The sequence below is a fragment of the Stegostoma tigrinum genome, chromosome 6 (genome assembly GCF_030684315.1).
Source record: "Stegostoma tigrinum isolate sSteTig4 chromosome 6, sSteTig4.hap1, whole genome shotgun sequence".
In the NCBI taxonomy this organism is placed as follows: Eukaryota; Metazoa; Chordata; class Chondrichthyes; order Orectolobiformes; family Stegostomatidae; genus Stegostoma; species Stegostoma tigrinum.
Window position 1 is genome coordinate 94,531,964 of NC_081359.1, and position 27,426 is coordinate 94,559,389.

Here is a 27,426-nt window from a genome sequence, read left to right on the forward strand (position 1 = left end):
TTGCCACCCAGATTGAAAGGGCTGTTAAGAAGGCTTACGGTGTGTTAGGTTTTATTGGTAGAGGGATTGAGTTCCAGAGCCGTGATGTAATGCTGCAACTGTACAAAACACTAGTGCAGCCTCATTTGGAATATTGCGTGCTGTTCTGGTCGCCCCATTACAGGAAGGATGTGGAAGCATTGGAAAAGGTGCAGAGGAGATTTACCAGGATGCTGCCTAGTCTGGAGTGCAGGCCCTATGAAGAAAGGCTGAGGGACTTGGGTCTGTTCTCTTTGGAGAGAAGGATGCTAAAAAGGGATTTAATAGAGACATACAAGATGATCAGAGGATTAGATAGGGTGGACAGTGAGAGTCTTTTTCCGAGGATGATGACTTCAGCTTGTACAAGGGGGCATAGCTGCAAATTGAGGGGTGATAGATTTAAGACAGATGTCAGAGGCAGGTTCTTTACTCAGAGAGTGGTAAAGGCATGGAACGCCCTGCCTGCTAATGTAGTTAACTCAGCCACATTAGGGGCATTTAAACAGTCATTGGTTAAGCATATGGATAATGATGGGATAGTGTCAGGGGAGGGGCTTAGATTAGTTCACAGGTCGGTACAACATTGAGGGCCGAAGGGCCTGTTCTGCACTGTATTGTTCTATGTTCTAAAAGTTTTACATTTATTTAGTATTTTGTTACTTTCTAAGGAGGTCTCAAGGTATTATTTATGCAAGCAAATAAGGCAACCAATTGATATAGAAATATATAAAACAGGAGTATTCCTTCATAGAGATAATGGGAACTGCAGATGCTGGAGAATTCCAAGACAATAAAATGTGAGGCTGGATGAACACAGCAGGCCCAGCAGCATCTCAGGAGCACAAAAGCTGACGTTTCGGGCCTAGACCCTTCTTAGAATTCATTTAGGGCGGCACGGTGGCTCAGTGGTTAGCACTGCTGCCTCACAGCACCGGAGGCCTGGGTTTAATACCACCCTTGGGCAACTATCTGCGTGGAGTTTGCACATTCTCTGTGGGTTTACTCTGGGTGCTCCAGTTTCCTCCCACAGTCCAAAGATGTGCAAGCTAGGTGGATTGGCCATGCTAAATTGCCTACAGTGTCCAGGAATGCGTTGATTAGGTGAGTTATATCAGGATGGGTCTGATTGGAGTGCTTCATGGGTTGGCGTGGACCTGTTGGGGCGAAGGGCCCATTTCCCCACTGTAGGGATTCTACGAGGAGTAGGGTATTCAGCCCTTCAAGCCTGCTCCACCATTCAATGTTATCATGGCTGATCATTCAACTCAGTACAGCGTTCCCAACTTTTTCCTACACTTTTTGATCCCTTTAGTGCTCAGAACTACATCCACTCCTCCCTGGAAATATTTAATGTTTAGGTTTTAACTGCTTTCTGTGGCAGAGAATTCCTCACTTCTTTTTGGGTGAAGACATTTGTTCTTATCTCAGTGAAGATGATACATTAACATCCACGAATCTCAACCAAATAAGTAACTCTCGTTTGAGGTCAAGGAGGAATTCTGGCCGGAACACTCGCGGAATCCACTCATTTTAGCAACACAGAAGTTCACTATGACATTTACTTGATGCTGGATGGCCAATGTGAATTAAGTGTTCAAAACGATGAATTGGTGAGTCAAGGCAGACAAAAACAGTGGAGATAGGAACAAACTGCCTTCTATTTCAGGAACTGTACTGCTGAGGGGTCCGGTTGTTAGCTCAGGTTCCCTTGCCACCGACATTGCCTGGCATATGAACAAATGGATCAGACCAGGAGGAGCCAATCCGTTCCTTAAAGCCTGTTCCGCCATTCAATAAAAACTGACTGTAGCCTCAACTCCACATTCCTGCCTGCCCTCCCAGAACCTTGGACACCCTTGTTCAATGTAACAATATCTCATTTTCTGTTTAGGCATTTTGCAGCCTTGAGATCTTAACATTGGACTCAGTAACTTCAGAAACTGACTGCATTAAGTTTTCCCTCCATTTTTCTTACACTCTCTCCCCTCTCCTTCCACCACAGTTGTTTTGTAACTGCATCTTGTTTACTTTGTACTTAGTAGCAAGGACTCATTCTCTCCTTTTCACAGTGTAATTTGCCTACATTTTACATCTTTTTCTCTCATTCTCCACCAATAATAATCCCTGTGTCGTTTGTATTGGGCCTGAAGAAGGGTCACTGGACCTGAAAAGTTAACTCTGTTTTCTCTTCACAGATGCTGCCAGACCTGCCGAGCTTTTCCAGCGACTTTGTTTTTGTTCCTGAAAAGTTAACATTGTTTTCTCTCATAGACATTGACAAGCCTGCTGAGCTTTTCCAGCAATTTTTGTTTTTGATTTTGAGTTCCAACATCTGCAATTCTTTATTTTATTTTCCCCTTTGTCTTTTTTTATTGGATCTATATACCATATGTCCTTTTGGCGATCCTCTACGACTAGCAAAGGCATAAAAAAGAACACATGTTCCAGCACCTTTCAGGTCTGATGAAGAGTCATACTAGACTCAAAAAATTAACTCTCTCCACAGATGCTGCCAGAACTGCTAAGTTCCTCCAGTATTCTCTGCATGTTTGGTTTGAGGATCACCAGTATTTTGCTTTTATCAGTACTTGGGCTTGCAGTTGTTTATAACTGGAGTTGATCTTCCATGGAAGGTATTACAGGATACTAAAATCCTCCCAGCTCCTAAAGGTGAAACGAGACGAGAAGGCTTTTGTTATCATAAGAGGCAATCGTGGAAATGTAGTGTTGAAGGTTCCCCTATATGTTGGGATATCAGGAATATCTTCTAAGTTGCAATTGTTCCAAAAAATGAAAATCGGACTTTCTCATGAGTGTGTCATAATGTTGCTGCCGCAAAATTGTGAATATGATAATGTCTTGACCTCTGGAATTTGCAGTTTTATGTATTGCCACAGCCTAAGGAAAAATATGTAACTATTTTCTAGCACAGTTACAACACAGTGAGCATGAAGCACAGAGAACATCATTCCTCTATACAAAGTAAATGATCCTCCAGTTCAGTCTGCTTCCTCATATCCCCGAGATACTAAATAGTTAATTTGCTCAAACGCTGTCATGTGACTCAGCCCAATTCTAATTTCTCTTCTACCTTGTATCCATAGTTTATATTCCACATTTAAGCTTTAATCCGACAGTTTCACTGTAGTTATAAGCACAACACCATACAAAGACACCATTTTGGTCCAAGTTTTACTTTTGACCTGCAAGAATATTACTTGTTATTTTGCAATTCATTGTCTTTTTGCAAAAGGGCAGTTTGAAATTTTGCTTAAACCTGCTTGTGCTTTTGGGCTGCATACTACAGAGGGTTCTAATTTAGCAAAGTCTGTGAAGTGGAGTTGCGAAAGACCAGTTTGTGACAGGTAGGCAGAATATTGGAGCTTGGAGGGAGGTGACCCTTAACAAAGAAGAACTCAGCACATGGCCTCGTGTCTGACTGCCCCTCAGTACGGAGAAAGCTCTATATTTCTACCATTGTGTTGTCAAGAGAAATAGTTAGCATATGAAGAGAGAAGGGAAAATATCTGCATACCTGTAGAGGGCTGCTGAAGGAGGTCCATAATGACAGAATCTGCCCCTTTGGTGTAAACGACAATCTCGTCGGTCAGTGGATGCCTCACCACAACAGACATCCGCTTCCGGGTGGAGTCAAACCCCACGGTGTGCAAGAGTTCGACGGTTAACTTTCCCACATGCGGCAACTCCACGGTCACCTGCTCGGGTAGTCTCTCGACCAGGGCACAGTTGTAGGCCCTGGCTGCATAGACAAGAGCCGCTTCGTCCGGGCTCTCGGCCTCGTACCTCAGCTCTCCATCTTTCCCACCGTCTCTCACTGCTCCTGGCCGTGAGACACTCTCGCCCTTTTCCCTCTGGGACGATCGGCCAAACTCCTCGCCCATTTTCAGTAAGGTAACATCTCCTGAAGGAGAGGAAATGGCGCTGGACGAGACCCTGTACAGTGACTTGCTCGTGGAAAGGCTGGATGAGCTACTGCTGTTCGAACCCGAAGTCAGGCGACTGGGGGTAAACCTTTTGATGAAATCCTCCAAAGTCTTGACTGGAGATTTCAGCTCAAATCGGACGCGAGCCTGCAGAAAATTAACACAAACGTCATCAGAACAGCAAATATCCAAGGCTGAGAAATGCCTCCGAAGCCTTAATAAAAACCAAAAGAACTGCAGATGCCTTAAATCAGAAAGAAAAACAGAAATTTCTGGAAAGGCTCAGCAGGTTCTGAGGAAGGGTCACTCGACTCGAAACGTTAAGTGATTTCTCTCCACAGGTGCTGCCAGAACTGTTAAGCTTTTCCAAAATTTCTGTTTTCACTCCTGAAGCCTTTGTCTTTTCTTTCAAGTAAACAAGTCGCTTGCAGTACCAGCACTACTGTGTCCAAACATTCAAACTGAAACTAATACTGTTCCAGAGATAATGGGAACTGCAGATGCTGGAGAATTCCAAGATAATAAAATGTGAGGCTGGATGAAGGGTCTAGGTCCAAAACGTCAGCTTTTGTGCTCCTGAGATGCTGCTTGGCCTGCTGTGTTCATCCAGCTCCACACTTTATTATCTTCTAATACTGTTCCTATCAGAACCAAAAATGGAGTTTTATGCAGTTTGATGTAAATACAGCTTTTCACCCTACTCTTTTGTTCCATGCCAGGTCGGGTAGGAAAATACAAAAATACTGCAGATGCTGGAACTCGTGAACAAACGCAGCTAATGCAGGTAAATCTCAGCAAGTCTTCCAGCAACAGGAACAGAAATTGCTGGAAAGGATCAGCAGGTTCGGTGGCATCTATGGGAGAGAAATCAAAGTTAACGTTTTGGGTCGAGTGACCCTTCCTCAGAACTGTTTTACAGAAATCCTGTTGCAGAGAAGAGCAAAACTTCTTCAACTTATACATGCCTAGAAGAAATGTGGGAGTGAGCTAAACACTAAATAAAAACCAGTTAACCCTTTGTTCGACTCAGTTCTGAGGAAACCTTATTGGATTTGAAATGTTAGCTCTGTTTCTCTCTCCACAGAACTACTGAGTTTCTCCAGCATCCCCCTTTGACTATTAGAATAAGCAGTTTTTTTTATCTTTTTTTCCAGCTAGGTGTTTTAGGCCTCTCTTTCCTCACCATCAGTATCTAACCATCTAATACGGTCCAATATCTTTCAACATACACTCTCTCTGTCTCTCTTCTTCCCTAATGAACCGTTGGAAACATCAGACGAGAGAGTTTTCTGGTGACCTTCTTGACTTTGGCTGGGTTTTCAAAGAGAAACAATCGTTCAATGCCCCCATGTGGGAGCTTCAGAGAAATGTCACGTAGGTAAAAGGATCCATGGCTTTGCACTAAATTAGCTGACGTCAGCTGGAATAATATGGGGAGACACTGTGGTGGCCTTGACATAATGATTGGGGGCATTGCGGGAGGGGTTTGTCCAAAGGCTAAAGAAGGAAAAGAGCCTGCCAACGCTCTCATCTCACATCTTGAAAATCATACATTGGACAGTTCTTAGTGAGGTGGGGCCAGGGCAGAAGGAGGAGTTGGCAGGAAAACAGTTACGTGAGGATTTGCAGTGAGTCTTCAGCTGAGAGGAGAAAGCTGTCGGACAAAGGAGAAAAGCCAATCTTGAGACTTTCATTTAAAAAAAATTGCAAAATGACATTGATTACTAAAAATAGCCAAACAAATGTGAGGCAAAACAATTTGGGGCTTTATAAACATACTCCATGAGTTTGGCTCAGAGGCATTGCTTTACAAAGCGAACTCATCAAATATTAAGCTTTGCGAACAACATTTTTGTCAGTAAATGTGAAAACTGACAGTTTCTTTAGAATTTGAACTTAAAGCTTATCACAAGCCAAACTGGTTTACCTTGACGTTGATAACGACTTTGACCTGTTTTCCCTTGACAATGTCTATTCATTTGACAAATTAAACAAGAAAGCGATAGGTCTTAGAACCTTCAATCCAACCAGTCCCATGCTTCATATAATCTAAACTAAACTAGTCCTCCTGCTTGCTCCTGGCCCATACCCTTCCAAACCTTTACTATTCGTGTACTTATCCAAGCATCTTTTACACGTTGTAACTGTCCCCGCATCGACCACTTCCTCAGGAAGTTCACTCCACTCACTAACAATTCTGTGTTAAAAATACCGCCTCACCTTAAAACTGTGCCTCCTAGTCTTGAAACTCCCTGTCCTAGTGAAAAGACACCTAATGGTAGCCCTATCCGTACCCCTCAGGATTTTATAAACCTCTGTACACTCACCCCTCAACGTCCTATGCTCCACAGAAAAACATTGCAGCCTATCCAGCCTTTCTTTGTACCTCAAACCTTCCATAACTGACAACACTCTGGTACATCTCTCTGAACTCTCTCTAACTCCATTGATAATACCCTTTCTCTCAGAGGGCAACCAGAATTGGACAGAGTACTCAAGAAGAGACCTCATCAGTGTCTTGTAAAACCTCAAAATGATTCCCAACTCATACTCCAAGGACTGAGCAATGAAGGCAAGCTAAATATCTTACTCACCTATCTACATGTGACACAAACTTCAAAGAATTATGTACTTGAATCCATCAGTCACTCTGTTCTACAACAGTACCCAATGTATTGTAATCATTCTACATGTTCCTCAACTTGTTGTTGGTAATGTGTACGGACTGCGTAGCTGTGAGGCTGATATCATGGTTAATAAACATAGTACAGCAGGCTTCATAAAATGAAAGCACCCTTATTCTAGTTCATGTGTCCTAAATCAGAACATCCTCAGGCTCTATGAAAAGACCCAAAAGTGAATTTGACAATGCAATACTTCGAAAAGATCTGTGTGCAAAGCAGAAAGGATGGTGACAAATGAGTAGAACATACCTTGTGTCGTGGCTGATTTGGAGATGAAACCACAACAGTGTTGCAGACAGTCAACGCTATAAAAAAGTCAATGATGTCCGATAGTTCAGGGGTCAAATGGCTCAACGGGTGACCATGGTGTCTCAAAACCTCCAGCTGACTCGCACATTCATTCACCTTTTCTAATAATTGAGGGTCAGGAGTGATATCTTTTTCCTAGAGATAATAAGGAACATTTGGGGCAACAAAGTGACAACAAATTCTGTGTTGCAGTGCACTCCAAATGCAAACGACCTCCCAGCACAATATATGACTACAGCTCATTTAGGCCATACTACGTAGTTTAGGCCATCAGACCATAAGATATAGGAGCAGAATTAGGCCATTTGGCCCTTCAAGTATGCTCTGCCATTCCATCATAGCTGATATGTTTCTGAGTGCTATTGTCCTGCCGTCTCCCCATAACCCTCAATCCCCTTTCTGATTTATCTTTGTCTTACAGACACTCAAAGAATTGGCTCCACAGACTTTTGCGGCCATGAGTTCCACAGATTAACCACCCTCTGGCTGAAGAAATTCCTCCTCATGTCAACTCAGCTTGAAAAGGTCATCCCTTCACCCTGAGGCTGTGCCCTCGGATCGTAAAGTCTCCTATTAGTGGAAACAACTTCTCCACGTCCACTGTATCCAGGCTTCTCAGTGTTCTGTAAGTTTCAATCGGGTGACCCCCCTCATCCTCCTACACTCCGTCAGGCTTAAACTGTAAACATAGAATGCAAAGCTTTCAAGGTACACCATTCTCACAGAACAGCTATTGAGCCCGGCCTGTTGTAAAGGATGCAGCCCGAACCACCTTTGGTGTACCATGCATACTGACCATCGGGCTGCTGAAAGCAGTGTGTTTGGAGAGAATGCTGGCCCTCTTAGCTTCCGCCCTGCTGCCCGTACGCCGATGAGATTTAGTGCTTTGGGTTCGGTGAACAAATTTGGCACTCTGATGACTGGACGTGCTATCACACCTTGGTATGGTTCCTGATTTAGACATACATTCCTCGTCCTCTGAGTCAGGCTCTTGGTACATGGCCAATCTCTTTGCTGTTCAAGGAATAAAGTATTTACATTAAAATGCCAAACATATAAATTCAAACCACTGAAAAAATGTCATGGCATAGAAACTAAAATAAGATAATACTTCTGTTGATTTATTCGCAATTCTTCATATTCCCTGCGAGCTGAAAACATTAGGGCAATCTACTGCCCAGAGCATTTTCCAGGATTATACTGTAACTTCCTTCATCACCATCAGAAACACTGCTGTGGAGGTGCCAGTGTTGGACTGGGGTGGACAAAGTCAGAAGTCACATGATATAAGGCTATAGTCCAACATGTTTACTTGAAATGACAAGCTTTTGGAGCGTAGCCCCTTCATCAGGCGATATGAGAGAAAAGCACACAGATACAGAATTTATGGACTGAGTGATGAAGGGCAGAGAAATCAAAAGATCATACAAATGGTGTGAGTGCAGTGTCAAATAAGAAGTCTCTGCAGGTGACCAAGAGTGTTAAATGGTGTGTGAGTAGTAAGTGTCAACAGCTGAATAATGAGCGAAGGGATGACCTAGAGTCTGACTAAATGATATCATGTTGTTCCAAACATTTGGTTTGTCTCCAGCACCACATTATTTTTAATCTTTGTAATTCTGTCTTTGCCTCACTTAAATAGACTCTCGGTCATCCCTTGGCTCATTATTCAGCTGTGGACACATTACTCACACCATCTAACGCTCTTGGTCGCCTGCAGAGACTTATTATTCGACACTCCACTCACATTATTTGCATAATCTTTCGATGTCCCTGCCCTTGATCTCTCTGCCCATAAATTCTGTGTCTGTGCAGTCTTCTCTTTCACTTCACCTGATGAAGGGGCTGCGCTCTGATAACTTGTGATTGCAAATAAACCTACTGGACTATAACCTGGTGTTGTGTGACTTCTGACTTTGTGCACCCCAGTCCAACACTGACGCCTCCACAACAGTGTTTCTGATGGTGATGAAGGAAGTTATGGTATGATCCTGTAAAACACCCAGCTTTCTGAGTCTCCCCGTGTAACTAAAATCCTGATATCATCTCATGAATGAATTTTAAACTATTATAAAAGCCTAGCATAAATTTCTTGTTTTTATACTGTGTCTCCATTTATAAAGGGACCTAGACATTTTTTTTAGAAATCAGTTTTATTAATACATAAATATAAACAGAAATTGCTGGAAATGCTCAGCAGGTCTGGCAGCATCTAAGGAGAGAAATCAGAGTTAACATTTCGGGTCCAGTGACTCTCCCTTAGAACTCACTTGACCCGAAATGTTAAACTTTGATTTCTCTCCACAACTATTGCTAGACCAGCTGACTGTTTCCGGCAATTTCTGGTTTTGTTTCTGATCTACAACATTGGCAGTTTTTTCGGTTTTAATTCAGTTTTATCAATACTCTTACACCTTCAAAAATCTGTGTGCACAACTTCTACAGCTTTGGCTTTTATGAAAGAATTATTCCAGGTTTACTTTCCTGGTCCTATTATTTACCTCCTAATCCCCTATAAACTCTTCTCACACGGGTTTATTGAGGATGAAGAGACTCTTTTGTTTACCACATCATTTCTCATAGCTCAGCCCATCTATGACAGGACTTTAGCTTTCTTGTCTTTTTCCATAATCTGTCCAGGGCCAGACTGAACGCATTATACCAATGGTGAACACAGTAACCAAAGTGCGATCTGAACACGGCACCACCAGCTTCAGCTTAATCTCCGACTTGAAAGAACAGAGCTCAGATCTCCCAAAATCAGAAAAGAAATTTACGGACAAATTATGCAGTTCTATCTAATACGTCACACTTTCGAAAATGCATTCTCTCTGCAGATACATTTTTTACACAGTGGAGGACACTCTACACAGCACTGTGGAGAAGATCTGATGTTATTGCTTTAACCAGAAGAATCTATACAAACTATATCATGAACTGTATTTTCCATAAACTATACACTGCCGCAATCGATATTGTAAGATTGCCTACATTTCTGAGGCTGATAGCACAAAAGGTAGTGTGAAGTATAGCAATAATCACTGTTTGCTTCACACCATTTCACACATTGCCTGTTTTGTCATAGATTCTTTGTTGGGTGCACAGAACCACTCTACAACTTCACTGATTTTCAGGCTGTTTCAATAACCTCTTCCCTTCACTGATGAATGGGGATAAATGATACCTGTATAAAGCCTTCTCTTTGTGATTTCATTGAGCTGGTAAAGGTGACCACAATGGGATTTACAACATAACGGTTATTACAGAAATGGCTTTTCCACCGAGGCTGCATTGTCATGACATACTCATTCCAAAGTGGGGTAAGAAACTGGCCCATTAAAGCAAGTTGAATAAAACGATTTATTTTCCACCCGCGTCTAGCAGTGTACAGAGACATCAGTGGAAGACAGTAATGTATACTTCGTCACCAGGCTCTGGACACGTCTGCGTATGACCCCATCTTTGTCCCCTGCTCGAATCAACTCATTCAGAACAGACCACAGATCAAACACAGATTCATATCTGTCAGTGCTGCACAAAAGTAGTAGGGCCACACATGGAGCCAGATGGTCTCTCCACTTAGTTGCCACTTTGCTAAGGCAGGGATGAAAGTTATTAACACGAGCAGCAAACCTGACTTACCATTGGCGTCATGAGAGTACTCAACCCCTGCCACTGTACATCTTCGGAACACCATTTTGTTTTCTGTGAGTGTTCCAGTTTTGTCAGAGAAAATATACTGTATTTGTCCCAGGTCTTCTGTGATGTTTAGTGCCCGGCATTGCAGGCGAGAATCAGTCTCTTCATCGTACAGGTCCACGTCTTGATGGATGAAAAACACTTGGCAAATTTTAATAATCTCAATGGAGACATAGAGTGAGATTGGAATCAACACCTACAATGAAACAATTGATTAAACTATTACAACATAACAGCAAAACATTTCTACCTTTAGAATTACAGCGACCTGATTTCCAATCAAAAAAGCGCTTTTCCAGCTCAGCAATGTTGCTACGTCAGCTTGACGTCAGGTCAATGAAAGATAAGGAGATCATCCATGTTCAGTTAAAGGGGAATAGATCGACTTTAAAAGAAAATTTGCATTTACTTAGTGCATTTTCTTGATCTCAGGGCACCCCAACGTGCATTAAAGCCATAGAAGTACTTCTGACATTCAGTCGCTGTTGTTGCACAGGAAATCCTGCAGAAATTTGTACTTAGCAAGATCCCAAAAACAGCTCTTTGAATAACAACAAGTTAATCTACTTTCATGATGCTGAGTGAGGAATCAAGATCAGCCAGGACATACTCCTCTCAGCATCTTCTTCAGTGCTGTGACTTCTCTTACATCATCTAGATTATTTTCTCCTTTCACAGAATTCCTACAGCGTGGAAGCAGGCCATTTGGCCCATTGAATCCACATTGATACTCCAAACAGCAACCTATTCTTGTAACCCTGCATTTCCCATGGCTAATTCCCCTAGTCTGTACATCCCTGACACTATGGGCAATTTTCTATGGGCAATCCACCTAACCTGCACATCTTTGGACTGTGGGAGGAAACCTGAGCATCCGGCAGAAACCTACGCAGACACAGGGAGCATGTGTAAACTCTACACAGACAGTCGCCTAAGGCTGGAATCGAATCTGGGGCACTGGCGCTGTGAGGCAGCAGTCCTAACCACTGAGCCATCGTGCTGCCCAGCCTTATGATAGTGTAATGTGATTAAGTGGGTTCAAGTTAACTTGGTGAAATTGTTCTGACATTATTAAAAGTACTGGGTTTTCCCTCAGCGGAAAAAAAAAAGCCGACTTCCTCATGTCTTGACGCACAGTGCTAGTGTCACTACTTCTGGGCCGGAAGGTCTTGGAACAGCCCCATGTGTGTCAAACAGGTGTCATTCCATCTATGAACAAGTCACCAAAAAAGGAGCTGAATTCTGCCTCAGTGGATGTAGGATTCTGGACAGGAAAAGAATCCAGAAGGGAAAGGTGGAAACTGATGTGCATGCTATTTTACCAATTTACAGTGAAACCACTGTACGTCTCACAAAGTCTTTAGCTGCTGAATTCAACATAGGGACAGCAGTGAATGAAATACTCCTCACACAAAGCATTTGACGGAACTGAGCAGATGATTGAAAGTTTCCAAATTTGGGTGTTACATTTACATAGTAACAAGGCAAATACAAAATAAAGAATGTAAATTACAACAAATTGTATTTATTAAACCCCCTTAACATAACTCTCCCAAAATACATCACAGGAGCGTTATCATGGAGAATCTGATGCTAAACCAGGCAAAAAAGGAAGACCAAAATCTTGTTCAAAGAGGTAGTTTGTAAGATGAGTCTCAAAGGAGGATATAGAGAATAGGTTTCAGGGAGGGAAATGTCAATGCTTAGCGGGCTAGAAAGCTGAAGGCCAGAACCATTAATGCTGCACTGGAGGGCATTAAGGATATTATGTTGCCTTTTTTGGGCTTGATAGTTTTATTTCTTCAGTCACTGCTAGCTTTGGAAATGTGGGAAATTTCGATAAAAGCCTTCAAACCCATGAGAACGCTGCTGGATGATCATGGAGGATCATTTTATAACGAGAAGAGGTATGCAAGTAAAGTGTATCCCCCCTGTTACCTGTAGGACAATTATCATTGTGAAGAACAAATATAATCCAGATAAAGCAGGAGACAAAGCTTTGCCATCGCTGCTGAGAACATCAAATACTGGCCGCTGATCACCATACTGTGCTACCCAAAGTCCATGGCCTGCGTAATGCAAACAAAAACAATGTTAGGAAGCACTGGCATCCAAATCAAGGTAAAACAGTACATTTTATACTTTGCTGTTTCAAAGTACTGATGTCTATAAGTCACTAAGATTTCACTGAAGATCATAGAATCCCTACAGTACGGAAACAGGCCCTTCGGCCCAACAAGTCCACACCAACCCCCAGAGCATTCCAACAAGTCCACACCAACCCTCAGAGCATCCCGCCCAGACCCATTCCCATACAAACCACCTAATCTACACATCCCTGAACACTTTGGGCAATTTAGCATGGCCAATCCACGTAGCCTGCACATCATTGGACTGTGGGAGGAAACCGGAGCACCCAGAGGAAACCCACGCAGATACTGGGTGAAGGTGCAAACTCCACACAGACAGTGGCCCGGAGGCTGGAATCAAACCCAGGTCCCTGGCACTGTGAGGCAGCAGTGCTAACCACTGAGCCCTGGTGCCTATAATGGTCTTGTAAAAAAGATTCATGTTTGAAATTGTGGATGGCAGTGGTAAACAATGCTGCTTCTAATGGTGTTTTTCAGCATATGGATATCAAAGGTCTGTGCATAGCAGCGACTTCTGAAACCAAAGGTCAATGACTTGGGACACCGGACAGAGAACACAAGATCTCAAGCAGCTGCATGGCCCAGGGCTAGCGTTCATCCTAATTCTCCTTGAGAAGATGATAGTGGATACATGTGTCACTTCCACTATGGTGTTCTTTCGGGCTGTTTCAGGGTTTTGAGCTGGCAATGATATAGATGTGGAAATAAATGCCCAATGCAGAATGGCATTTCGCTCAAAATGGAAGTTGGAGCTTGTGAAACAGAAGTTGGAATTATTTTTATTTAAATCAAAGTACAAGTGCTGGAGACTGAAATGCTTTAACAGCAACTTTTCAAAGAATTTCTTCATCTGAATTTCTTTGACCTTCCACTAACTGGGTCCCTCAATTGGTTCATTCTGCTCCATCCTTTCCAGACATTACTGTGACAAACTCTTCTCTCATCTATCTGTGCCAGTTACAAATTCTTACCTAATCTGCTTTCCATTTATTATGTGGTCACTATTTCCTATGATTTCTTCTTGTCCCATTCATAGAGTCATAGAGACACACAGCATGGAAAGAGACCCTTTGGGCCAACTTTTCCATGCTGACCAGATATTCTAAATTAACCTAGTCCCATTTGCAACCATTTGGCCCATATCCCTCTAGACCCTTCCTGTTCTTGTACCTGTCCAGATGCCTTTTAAATGTTATAATTGTACCAGCTTCTGCCAATTCCTCTGGCAGCTCACTCCAAAGACCTCTCAGTTACCTTTTATGTCTTTCCCCTCTCACCTTAAACCAATGCCCTCTAATCCTGGATTCCCCTGCCCTGGGGAAAAGACATTGAGTATTCACCCTAGCTGTGCCCATCATGATTTTATAAATCTAAGGTTACTCCTCAGTCTCCAACATTCCAGGGAAAATAGCCCCAGCCTATTCAGCCTCTCCCATTAGCTCAAACCCTCTAACGCTGGCAACATCCTTGTAAATCTTCTCTGGACCCTTTCAAGTTTAACAACATCTTTCCTATAGCCCGGGAGACCAGAACTGAATGCAGTATTCCAAAAGTTCCATTGTTACAATTACATTACAGACAATGGGCTATTTAACTGGCCATTAGGATCCCCTCTTCCGTTTAGCGCTCCTCATTGCAGGAAGCACCTGGTGAAAATTAAGGAATATCACTTCAGTGGGGTTTACAATTCGGCCATTTTGGTGATGTTGAAAATTTACATTCAACAAGTTCTGTGAAGTGAGGCGACAATAAGAACAAAATTCACCGAAACTTCAGGAAGACCTTGAGCTCAGTTACTCTTGGAGGGAGGGAACCAGCAATGGAGCATGGGGAATGAGAAGTACAGGCAGTCCAGAACTAGGGGTCACAATTGAAGGAAATGGAGTGGCCCATTTAGGACTGAGATGAGAAGAAATTCCTTCACCCAGAGAATGGGAAACCTGAATAATTATCGGTTTGATAATTGAGGTCAAAACATTTGAATATTTTCAAGAATGAGATACAGTTTTTAGGGCTAAAAGGGATCAAAGGGTAGAGGGCGAAAGCAGGATCAGGGCACTGAGTTACATGATCAGTTGTGATCGCACAGAACAGAACAGCAGGCTTGAAGGGCTGAATGACCAACCCTTGCTCCTATTTTCTATGCTTCTATGAAAGGAAGTTTCATCCAAGAACAGGTGAGAAACATTGGATTTGGCAGAAGAGAGAAGCTAGAGCCAGGGAGAAACTATGATGGAGAAATGCTGGAGTCCAGTGGTTGACAGGAGGTGTTCTAACAGGTGTCCTTGAGTAACAGAGAGGAGGCAGGAGGAATGGCAGCCAGGGCATAGACAAAACATGTTAAGAAAGCATATGGTGTTTTGGATTTCATTAATAGGGGGATCGAGTTTAAGAGCCGCGAGGTTATGCCGCAGCTCTACAAAACCCTGGTGAGACCACACTTGGAATATTGTGTCCAGTTCTGGTCGCCCTATTCTAGGAAAGATGTGGAGGCTTTGGAGAGGGTGCAAAGGAGGTTTACCAGGATGCTGCCTGGACTGGAGGGCTTGTCTTACGAGGAGCGGTTGACTGAGCTCGGACTTTTTTCTCTGGAGAGAAGGAGGAAGAGAGGTGACCTGATCGAGGTGTACAAGGTAGTGAGAGGCATAGATACAGTCGATAGCCAGAGACTTTTCCCCAGGGCAGGATTAACTGCCACGAGGGGTCATAGTTTTAAGGTGTTAGGAGGAAGGTATAGAGGAGACGTCAGACGGAGGTTCTTCACCCAGAGAGTTGTGAGCGCATGGAATAGTTTGCCAGTGGTAGTCGTGGAAGCGGAGTCATTAGTGACATTTAAGTGACTGCTGGACATGCACATGGGCAGCAGTGAATTGAGGGGAATGTAGGTTATGTTATTTTATTTTTGGACTAGGATTATTCCACAGCACAACATCGTGGGCCGAAGGGCCCGTACTGTGCTGTACTTTTCTATGTTCTATGTTCTAAAGGGTTTCAAACTTTTTTTTATTCTCTTGTGAGATAGGGGCATCGCTAGCTGGCCAGCAATTATTGCTCACCCCTAGATGCCCTTGAACTGAGCGGCTTGCTAGACCATTTCAGAGGGCAGTTGAGAGTCAACCACACTGCTGTGGCTCTGGAGTTACTTGTAGGCCAGACAAGGTAGGAATAAGTGGGCCCAGGTGGGTTTTACTGACAATCTGCAATAGTCATCAGTAGATTCTTAATTTCAGACATTTTTAATTGAATTCAAATTCATGTTGTCGGGTGTCTGGTACATTAAATGAATTTATAGATTAACAGTCTCGCGATTATATCACTGGGCCTTCACCTGCCCATCACACTTGCTAAATGTTTGCGCACAGTTATGCTAAGAATGTGTATGGGCTCTTTACTTTTCAAGTCCGACAAATATGGAAAAATTTCAACAGTATCATTACTTGTTCATCTTCAAATGTAGCTGCCCTTCCAAATTAAAAGTCACGTGATTAGGTTTAGAGCCTTTTTACCATATGGTGCCATTTCAACACTGTTCATCTACGGATCTGTTAAACCATTCTGGAGGTTCTTAAGAGGTCTGACTACCTTAATCTAAGCAAATGCAACTTACCAATGGCTGAGAAAAGGCACATCACAAAAAGAATGATCACACACCAGAAGACGTCTACATTCATTTGTCTCTCCAGCTTGCTGCGTTTGTAGCGTGGTCCATTGTTGTTTAACAGAGCTTTGGTCTCATGACCTGAAAGAATTAGAGAAAAATGGTTAAGACCCAAGAATGCATCATTATAGAGAGCTCAGAAGCTGGCAATATTAGCCCCACACCAGCAAGTCTGCTTCAGAAAGACTATCACAATATATTAATGGTGTGTGCAACTAAAATTGTTCAAATATCCATCATGATGGAAACAGAATACTTTCAGATCTTGGTCCCAGAACTTAAATTTCAGTTAGCGAGTTTTGAGAAGATTTGTAGCTCAGGTTGAGTTTCTGGATGTGAGTTTGCTCGCTGAGCTGGAAAAAGTTAGTTTTCAGACGTTTCATCACCATTCTAGGTAACATCATCAGTGAGCCTCCGATGACGCAACCCAAGGAAACCTAAACAGATAAATAGAAAGTGGGATATAACACCAGCGCTTCATCGGAGGCTCACTGACGATGTTACCTAGAATGGTGACGAAATGTCTGAAAACTAACCTTAAATTTCAGTCATAAGTGTCACATCAGTTATCTATCTCAATCATTCACAATGGGTACAAATCCTTACGAAGTTTACAAAATATCTACCACTATTGATCTGACAGAAATCTACCCAGCCTGCGCCAATTTTCTTTATTATTATCCCTTTAAATATTAATATCCCTTTAAAAGCTTTCTACGGCATTCTGGATTTTTTTTTATCTTGCATCGTTACTATAGTGAAACCATAGCGAGAAAATGCCTGGAACTTCAAACATCGGAATTTGTCGATCCTCGATGTTTCCTCACACAGCTTGTGCAAATGGTGCATCCCAATGACTGTTGAAACAGTTCTTAATTTATATCACCCTCACTCGTACTTTTTAATACCTGCAATCTTTTCTGTCGTCTCTTTGTCTTTAAACATTTATTTGCAAATTTACAAACAAAATCCTTTTTTTGGGTTCTACCGTGGCATATGAACGTCAAAGTAAGAAAATTCTGTTACAGTGATACAGTGCATTAGTTTCTGCACTCAGTGCACTGCGAGAAGTTTATGTCACCTTACGGAAGCGGGGATGTGCTTGCTTTAGAAGCCAATTAGAGCTGGTTAATTTGGCTGATTCCTGGGATGACGAGGTTGTTTTCTGAGGAAAATTTAAATAAGTTGGGCCAGTCCTGAGGGGAGTTCATTAATTTGTAGGACCTGTGTGCGCTGGCTGGCCAATATTTAATGACTGTCCCTAGTTGCCATTGAGAAGGTGGTCGTGAACTGTCTTCTTGAACCACTGTAATCCACGTGCTGTGGGGTGACCCACAATGCCCTTGGGGAGGGAATTTCAGGATTTGACCTAGGACAGTGAAGAAACGGTGATATAGTTCCAAGTCAGGATGCTGAGTGGCTTGGAAGGGAGCTTGAAGGTGGAGGTGTTCCCATACATCTGCTGTCCTTGCCCTTCTAGGTGGAAGTGGTCATGGGTCTGGAAGGTACACACTGCTGCTACTGAGCGTCGGTGGTGGAGGGAGTAGATGCTTGTGGATGTAGGCTGCTTTGTCCTTGATGGTATTAAGTTTCTTGAGTACTGTTTTATTAGAAGACATAACATTCTGAGTGGGCTTGAAAGGTTTGTTTCCCTTTTGGGGGGAATCTAGAACTAAGGGGCATAAGTTTCAAAGTGAGGGGTTATGATGGAGAAAAATGAGTAATTTCTTTTCTCTCAGAGGGTTCTTAAAAGTTTAAATTCTCATCCACGGAGTGGAGGCTGGGTCACTGAATATATTCAAGGCCGAGTTAGATAGATCTTTGTGGGTGAGTCAAGTGAGTCAAAACTTATGGGGGACAGATAGGAACGTGGACTTAAAGCCACATCAGATTTGTCTGAAGCTTGACCATATCCTTCTGGCCTCACTCTGTTATGTGGCACTAACAAATCAACTTGTTGGGTGAGTCAACAGGTTAGATAATGATTATAGAGCTCAGGAGAACACTGTGGTAATGTCATTGAATTGACAATCCAACAGCCTGGGAGATGATGAAATCAATAATTGTGAATCGAACTCCCACTGTGTTCACCAATGCTGTTTGGGAAAGATCATCTGGCATTCATATCTGGTCAGGCCTGTTTGGGACTCCAGACAAACAGCAATCAGATTGACTCGTAGCTGCCCTCAGAAATGGACCGAGCAAGCCATTCAGTTTAAGGGCAATTACAAATGGGCAACACATTGCTAAGTTCTTGCCAGCAACACCCCAATCCCATGAAAAAGAGTAAGTTTAAGAATGTACCTACCTTCTGGCCTGCTGTTTAAGCCACAACATTTATTTGGCTGTTCCCGGTTAAGTTTCTAGTCAATGGTGACTGATAGTCATAATTTAATCCTTTCATGTCCCAGACCTTTCAGGAAGAACGCGCACTACCCCTTCAAAAGGTCAGAATGTAACCTTCCCCCACCCATCTCAAAACTGAGGCACAACGACCAGAACTGGACTCTAAATGTGAGTCTGATCAGGGCTTTCAAAAAAATCGACACATCGATTTTCCACTTCACAATTGTCCTCTTGAGACAAAGGCTAACAACCCAACATCCATTTCACCTCCAAAATTGCATGATAGTAATTTGTGCACATTGTCCTCACAATGCCTTTGGTCTGACTTCACTGCAAGAGGAATTGAGTTCTGAAGTAGGGATGCATTACTGCAGTTAAACAGGGCCTTGGTAGGACTACACCTGGGGATTGTGTACAGTTACGGGCTCCCTGCCTGAAGAAGGATATACTTGTCATAGTTGAACTGCAGCAGAAGTTCACTAGGCTGGTACCAGGGAAGGCAGGACTGTCTTGGTTTTACAAGGTCTGTATTCACTAGTTTAGAAGAATGACAGAGGGTCTAATTGAAATGCGTAGAATTCTAACAGGTCTGGGAAAACTAGACGCATGGAGGATGTTTCTCCTGGTTGGGGAGTGTAGAACCAGTCTATAAATCACAATGAAGGAAACATTTCTTCACTCATAGGGTCCTGACCTGTGGAATTCTCCAGGATAGAAAGCTGTGGAGGCCAAAGCCAAGGGATGTGGGCCAAATGCTGGCAAATGGGGCTAGATCAGATTGGGACATCTTGTTGGCACATACAAAGTTGGACCGAAGGGTCTGCTTCCATGCTGTATGGCTCTATGGCTCTTAAGTCACTGAATATATTGAAGAAAAATAGGTTCGTTTTAGATTTTAAAGGTATCCAAGGGACATGGGGAGTAAATGGGGAGAACATGAGACAGATGATTATATTGAATGGCCAAGCATTTTTGAAAGGCCGAATGGCCTATTCCTGCCCCTAGTTTTCAATGTTTCTATGTACGTAGCCATTGTCTCTTGGTATTAAGAAAATATCCTCATTTATGCCTTAGGTTCAAAGTGGGCAGCCTCTTCTTGCTGCATATTGAACTGCACCTGCTCAGTTGGCTGTGCCCATTTATAACGTACTGTTGCCATCTCCACCAGTTTCTGTGCCTTTTAACAATACTGGCTGCAAACCTGGACATGCATCTCTCTGTTTCTTTATTCATTAATCCATTATTAGAATAAGACCAAGCAAATTTTGTCCATTTGTCTATGTCTAGATTGATCTATTTAAGGATTGCATCTGCTGGTCAACTTGCAATCAACTTGTAAAATCTCTCATTCACCGACTGCCATCTCACAGCCCCAAAACACCATTAAACAGAAAGCATTCCACTCATCACAGCTCTGTGAGATAATGGGGCTTCATTGCTAGTCGCTCAAACTTTGACCAAATACCAACCAATTCCACAGTGATCTCTGATGTCACATGCTTTCACTTCTGCTAATTATCTCTCATGCGGAAACATGGTCAAATGCATTCAGACATAGATAGCATCCAATGCCACCAGTTTTGCTATCAATCTCCTCAAATATATAAATTGCACTGATTTTACAGCACTGATCCTCCAGAGGCTTGACAGTCAGCTCAAATACACAAAGCTCGACTGTACAAAGGTGAATATATCATAGTGCTCAAATTGTGCTGGGTTACCTGTAACAGGGACAGGTCATGAAGCTCACTAACTGCGGTGCATAACCTTCCAGAAGAACAAGGAATGCAAATGAAATTTTTAAAAAAGCCCCCCGGTGACCCAAGGTTTGTTCATTCACGTTTCAATAATTGGAAAGCCCTTACCGATTAGCTCAAGAAGAAATAACCTTTAATGTTCTGCAGAGGGAAGCAACAACACTCAGGAGTGAGTTCAGTGGGTATTCGCTCTTCCAAGCTCAGATTGTGACAAACAGATGACAAAAATGTGGCTCTTCTTTAGCACTTGTTAGAACACACCCATTAGCACACCACTTGGCAGGGTGCCAAGGATGTACAACTGTCATCAACATAACTTTCGGGAGTCAGTAGAGACAACATGAGTCAAATAGCGTCCATGTGTACTATAACATTCTATGATTTGATAAACAGAAACAGGTGGCAATGTGCTGCAGGCTACTCTGATAGATTCACACGCTCAAAGATCATTTCTTTTGCATGTTGTCACTCTGAATTATCAGATTGTTTCTTCAAATGTGTAGCACCCATGGCTTCTTCATCGAGAGCTTGTTTCCTTTCTTATAGCTATCGCTTGCTTTAACTCGACAAATTTTCAATCTAACCTTCGGCTCCAGTGCTCTAATGAAAGCAAAATATTGTAGATACTGGAAATCTGAAATAAACACAGAGAATGCTGATGAACAGGTCTGGTGTCACCTGTGAAGACAGAAACAGAGTTAACTTTTCAGGTCCGGTGTGACTCTTCTTCAGAAAACAAACAAAAAGAGTCATATTCAACTCAGAACTTTAACTTTGTTTCTTTGGCCACAGGTGCTGCCAAGTTTCTCCAGTACTTTTAGTTTTTATCTCAGTTACAGTGCTACCTGGTGCAGTGCTAACTCTGGTTGAATGGGTTCAGAAATCACAGTCAAACCAATGCTTCTGCTCACTCTCTGAATGAATCGAGTGGTTGGTGGTTCGATTTCCACCTATAGATGGTGAATTACCTCTTCGTTGGTCAGACTTCCACAAGAAAAATTGGATTAGACTGCACATTGTAACTTAGTCAGCAAGTAATCCCAAAAAAAGCCACAATGGTCCTTTGGTTTCTGAAGCCTGACTTCAGAATAAACATGAGTTTAAAGCCAAATAATTTGAAAAGCAACACGCCTACTGTTTGAAAGTAGCAAGTGCTGAAGACTTAACAAAACCATGATTGTGGAGTGAGATGCTGCAATAAGCTTAAACACATTTGATTCATAGATCTCTGAAAATAGAAACTGGAACAACACACACATTCCGAGTACAAGCATTACCGTGACACTGTTCAATACCAACAAATCGCAGCAATCTTTCAAAAACATATGCCATGAAGAAACTGGGGAAACGCAGTGAGGGGAAGAAACAGACAATGCAAGGGAAGGAATGAAGGAAATGACGGAAAGAAATAAAGAAAAATAAAAAGATGAAAGGATAATGGGTGGAATCTTCTGTTGTCAGGGAGACAATATTTTGAAGTTAAGCTGCTGGTGCCTGTTGAATGCTGAGGAAAGCTGATGTGCACAAGTAATTGCTTAGGAAGTTCAAACTTCTCGTACTGACCACTGCTGGTGACCAATTTCTTACATTGATCTGAAAATTAGGCTTGATCCATGTTACTACCCTGGATACTTTCCTTAGAAATAGTCCATTGTTTAATCTCTGGTGCAGCTCGGTGATTAATGTAACATAACCCAAAGCTCCACCCCACACACCTACACCTTCATTCCACCCAACACGACCATCCATTCTCCTCAAAATGCCCCACAACACAACAGTCATATACCCCAATCTCACTAACCCCACAGCACCACTGACCCCAAACCCCACCAATCCTCTGAATCAGACTACTTACTTCCCCAACTACACCAGCCACTTCGGTCTGCTAACCTGCCCTTCAGGAATTAATCACAATTGTGTTACACTGGTCAGGAAGCCAGAAGATATTACCTTGACTTCTACATTTTCAAAAAAAAGGTTGGAGAGACATCTCTCAGACTCTGGGTGCTTTGCAAGTACATTTGCAGCAAATTACATGTTTGAACTGTGGCAAGGAATGAAATGAGAAAGATCGTCGCTCTTAAAGAGATAAACCTGGAAATACACCACGCGCAAACACAAACAAAAGTACCTGCATAGATTACGATCCCCACAACCTCTTCAGTATTTCTAACTGTGCATCCTCGAAGTAAGAGGTTGTCTTTAGAAAGTCCTGCTCTCTTTCCATTTTTGTACACTCTGAAACAAGAGAAAATGCCAATTAGATGATGTTTTCTCCCACACAAGTTCTTCAAGTCATATTAAATACAACTTTTGGTTTATTCATTCATGGAATGTGGCTGCCACTGGCTAGGCTAGCATTTATAAGCCACACCAAATTGCCCAGGAGAGGCACAGTTAACAGTCAACTATATTGCTCTGGGTCTTGAGCCACATGTAAGCTAGGCTGGATGAGAAGGGAAGATTTCCATCTCAAAAGGACATGATAGTGAACCAGATGGGGCTTTTCTGATAATGGGCAATAGTTTCATGAGAGACTTTAACTGCATATTTAACAAAAAAAAGTTTTTTGAATTCAAATTCCACCATCTGTCACGACGGGATTCAGGCCCAGAACATGACTTGGGTCTCTGGATTAATAGTCGATTAATAGCACAGCGCTATTGCCTCACTGACTTAAAGTCACTTTAAATTACCCATAATACATTGTATTGGTCAACTACCTTCATCACAGGAATCAGTTTAGTGAATGTCTTTTGAACTGCCTCCAATGTCAGTATACCCCTTCTTAAAAATGGGGACCCAAAACTGTATGCAGTACTCCAGGAGTGGCCAAGTTGTAACTCTGATAGTGTCTTTCACACGCATGACCACAACCATCCAGAAGGACAAGGACAACGGATATATAGGAACACCACCACTTGAAAGTTTCCCTCCAAGGCACTCATCATCCAGATTTGGAATTATATCACCAATTCTGGAGTTATTCCCTGTTGGCATTGAGGGTCTATTAAACCAATTGGCCTGTAGCAATTCAAGAAAGTAGTTCCTATCACGTTCTCAAGGGCAATAAATGCTGCCTGTCAGCATTGCCCACATCCCATGTATAAATAGTATAGAAATCTCCTTTCTAGGCTTGGGAAAATTCTTTTGAGTGCTACATACTATAAAATTGTTTAAAGATTTTGCTACACATTCTCGACAAAGGAAGTGCTCACATCACCTATACAGTTGAGATGGTAACCATTAAATATAAACAGTCAAGGAGGTTTGCCAGTTACAAATTAATCTGAAGTTATGTAAATAATATCCATTATCTATAGAGTTGCCGGCACATACACACTTGTTTACATTCTCGGCTTGGTCAACTTCCGTCAAGGCTAAAATATTTTTCCAAATTCATGGCCAATTATGCTGTAAACCAAACTCAAACAGGGTACAGTGATAAATGGGAACTGCAGATGCTGGAGAATCCAAGGTAACAAGGTGTGGAGCTGGATGAACACAGCAGGCCAAGCAGCATCTCAGGAGCACTCCTGAGATGCTGCTTGGCCTGCTGTGTTCATCCAGCTCCACACTTTGTTATCAAACAGGGTACATGCCGCCATAAAATTTGGCAACACATTGTTCTCAACTTTGTTGAAGGGTATAACTAATGCAAATACAATTGCTACTTCTACAAAATATTTGCATATTAAAACAGTTCCTGTTGAGGAAATCGTTGTGCTTATCACTTGTGTATATCATCAGATGGCTATATTTGACACTGGGATTCATATTGACTAACACAGAAAGTATTCAAATAGCTGACAGGCTTCCAATAGAAAAGGGATTCAGCTTTGCAACAATGTGTGGCTTCTGCTGAAATTTCAGTATGTTTAGCATACACTGCAATCTGCAACCACATTGTGTCATATAGCACAGAAACAGGCCCTTTGGTCCAAACAGCCCACACTGACCATTTTCCCAAACCAAAAGTCACACTTGCCTGCGCCTGGCCCAGATCCATCCAAATTCTTCCTATTCATGAACTTATACAAATGTCTTTTAAATATTGTAACTGTATGTGCATCCGCCACTTCCTCTGTCACTTCATTCCACAGATGACTCACTCTCTGTGTAAAAACGCTGCCCCTCAGGTTCCTTGTTAAACCTTTCTCCTCTTACTTTAAAAATATGCTCCCTAGTTGTGAACCCCTCCACCCTAAGGAAAAGACCCTTGTCATTCATTTTATCTATGCCCCTCATGATTTTATAAACCTTAATAGGTCACCCCGCAACCTCCTACACTGCACTGAAAGAAGTCCCAGTCTTTCCAGTCTATTTTTATATCTCAAACCCTCCATTCCTGGCAACATCCTGGTAAATCTTTTCTGAAACCTGTGCAGTTTAATAATATCTTATTTGGAGCCACAAATCCCATAATTGCACAGACTTGTGTTTTTAAGTTTTTCATGGTTTGCATGTGGATTTGAACATGGTTTCTTTTGGTTTGTGGGATGTGTGGGTTTGTAAAGTTCATATTTGTTGCCATCCCTGTTTGCACCCAAGAAGGTGGTGAGTAGTCATTCTGAACTTGAAGTTACTGTATGACATGCAATCTCTGTGATGCCTGAGTAACCAGTTGAGCGTGCGAGTGAGAAGGCTCTCTGCTGCTATGTTTTAGTTAAGGCAAAATTGCATTAATATTTACGTGATTTATGCAGTAAATAAAATATAACAGTGATGCGTACACCCTTTGCATTACATCACAATTTCTTAGTCCATGTTTTATATTGATTTGAATATTCGATCAACTGGAGCCAATAGCAGCCTGTTAATAAAACTTTTTGCTGTAGTATCAGGTCAGAATGATGAGCAATCCAGAGGGGAACGAGTCAGTTGATATCCCCTTGTATCTGCTAACCTGATTTCTGGATTTGGTAGAGGGTGTGGGTTTGGAAGGTGCGAGAGAAGACTTGGAGAGTTGCTGCAGTACAGCATATAGATGGTACACACTGGTGCTACTGTGCTTCAGCCGTAGAGGATGTGACTGTTCAACTGGTTGATAGGGTATGAATCAATGACTGCTTTGTGCCAGAGGTATTATGTTTCAAGTGGGAGTGCTGGGCACCACTACTGACTGGTGTCTTATAGATTATCCACTTGATTTTATTCTTATTTGACTTTTCCCTACCAATTCCTAGAAAACTGAATGACTCACAGGGCCAACTCAGAGGGTGGTCAAGTGACAAGTATATCTCAGTTGGATTGCAGTCACGTGAGGCAAGGACAGGAAATATGCTTCTTTATGTTAATCCGATATCTCTCCTGGTCACAAAAATTAACACTAGATTTATAATTTTATCCTGATTTCTGTAGTAAATTGAAATTGCTCTCAACTGCTGTAGTATAATTGAATTCAAGACTGAGGAGTATTAGTCATATCATCTGGATTAGCATTCCAATAACATTACCTTTATAGTAGCGTGCCCATGCATTTATATCCTTTTTGCAATAAGGAAACAAATGTGAAATCCACAGGAATGAAGAGCCCATAAAAATGTCTCATTTTGCAAAGCACAATGACAACAGGTCCCCTCAGTGTGGGTGCCACCATATTGTGGGTGCGAGGGAGCAACATACCCCATATAGGGGTAACAAAGAGGAGACGATACTTCAAAAGAACAGCCTTTGTACTTCAACGTCTCACAAATATTTTCAAAGGTCTTTTAAGGTCAAGAGAAACTTTCTGATTGTGTACTTCATGATATCATTTCAGTTCAAAAGACAGGGATGATTTAAATCTTTTTTGGCACAAACATAAGTAGATTCAGAAACGTTATCCTGATTTGTGGCAGTATCTTAAAATGATGTTTACAATTGACACAAAGGAACGGAAGAATTTGTTCTTCCATACTACTGTGACCCCACCACTTTTTGTAGACAGTAATGTTTTCATGTAGCTACATAAAAATAAATTTCATGAGCTGATCTGACAGCATCAAAAAATATAGTGTTTGAACATCCCCTTATTCTACTCGGGTCATAACGTCATTGGACTAAGAACGCCTACCTAATGCTCCGGCAGCATGGGTTCAAATTCCACCATGACAGAGAGGGAAATTTTACTTCAATTAAATGTGGAATTTAAAGAATTAATGACAACTGTGTAACCATTGTCAAATATTGAAAAATTCATTTGATTCACTGATGAGTTTTCGGAAGGAAAATCTGCAATCCTTAATCTGGACTGGTCGACATGTGGCTCCACACCCACAGCAAAATGTTTGATTCTTAACTGCCCTCAGAAGTTGCCTAGCAAGCCACCCAGCTCCTGTGATGCAATTAGACGTGGATAACAATTACTGGCTTTGCCTCTAAAGCCCACATCCCATGAAAGAGTGAAGTGTGAAAGAGTTCAAGGACACAAAGGATTGCTAACAATTGCAGGCCTTTCTGCAAGGCCACACCTACATCCCGTATAAGAATAAAGAAAATAAATAGTGCAGTCATCTGAGAAAAGAAATCAAACTACTGGGCTGCATTAACTGACATCTCGGGAAGGCAATAGCCTAGTGGTATTATGGCTGAATTATTAATCCAGGTAATTTCCTGGGGACCTGGGTTCAAATCCTACCACAGCAGATGGTGGAATTTAAATGCAATAAATATCTGGAATTAAGATGACCATGACTCTGCTGCCGGTTGTTGGAAAAACCCATCTCGATCACTAATGTCCTTTCGGAAAGGAAACTACCATCCTTACCTGGTCTGGCCTACATGTGACTCCAGATCCACAGCAATGTGGTTGACTCTGAACCGTCCTCTGGGCAATTAGGGATGGGTAATAGATGGTGGCCTAGCCAGCAATGCCCT

General features: G+C 42.2%; 1 protein-coding gene across 3 annotated transcripts in view; it reads right to left on the minus strand.

Annotated features, from left to right (window-relative positions):
- Positions 1–27,426, minus strand: part of atp10a (ATPase phospholipid transporting 10A) — a 351,086-nt gene that overhangs the window by 51,066 nt on the left and 272,594 nt on the right. For all 3 annotated transcript variants that reach the window (XM_059646782.1, XM_059646783.1, XM_048533506.2), the window contains 7 exons: positions 22,700–22,806; positions 16,415–16,546; positions 12,596–12,726; positions 10,601–10,853; positions 7,755–7,972; positions 6,899–7,093; positions 3,557–4,112 (listed from right to left, as the gene is read on the minus strand). In XM_059646782.1, coding sequence (XP_059502765.1) covers positions 3,557–4,112; positions 6,899–7,093; positions 7,755–7,972; positions 10,601–10,853; positions 12,596–12,726; positions 16,415–16,546; positions 22,700–22,806 — 1,592 coding nt within the window. The remainder of the gene's footprint in view (positions 1–3,556; positions 4,113–6,898; positions 7,094–7,754; positions 7,973–10,600; positions 10,854–12,595; positions 12,727–16,414; positions 16,547–22,699; positions 22,807–27,426) is intronic.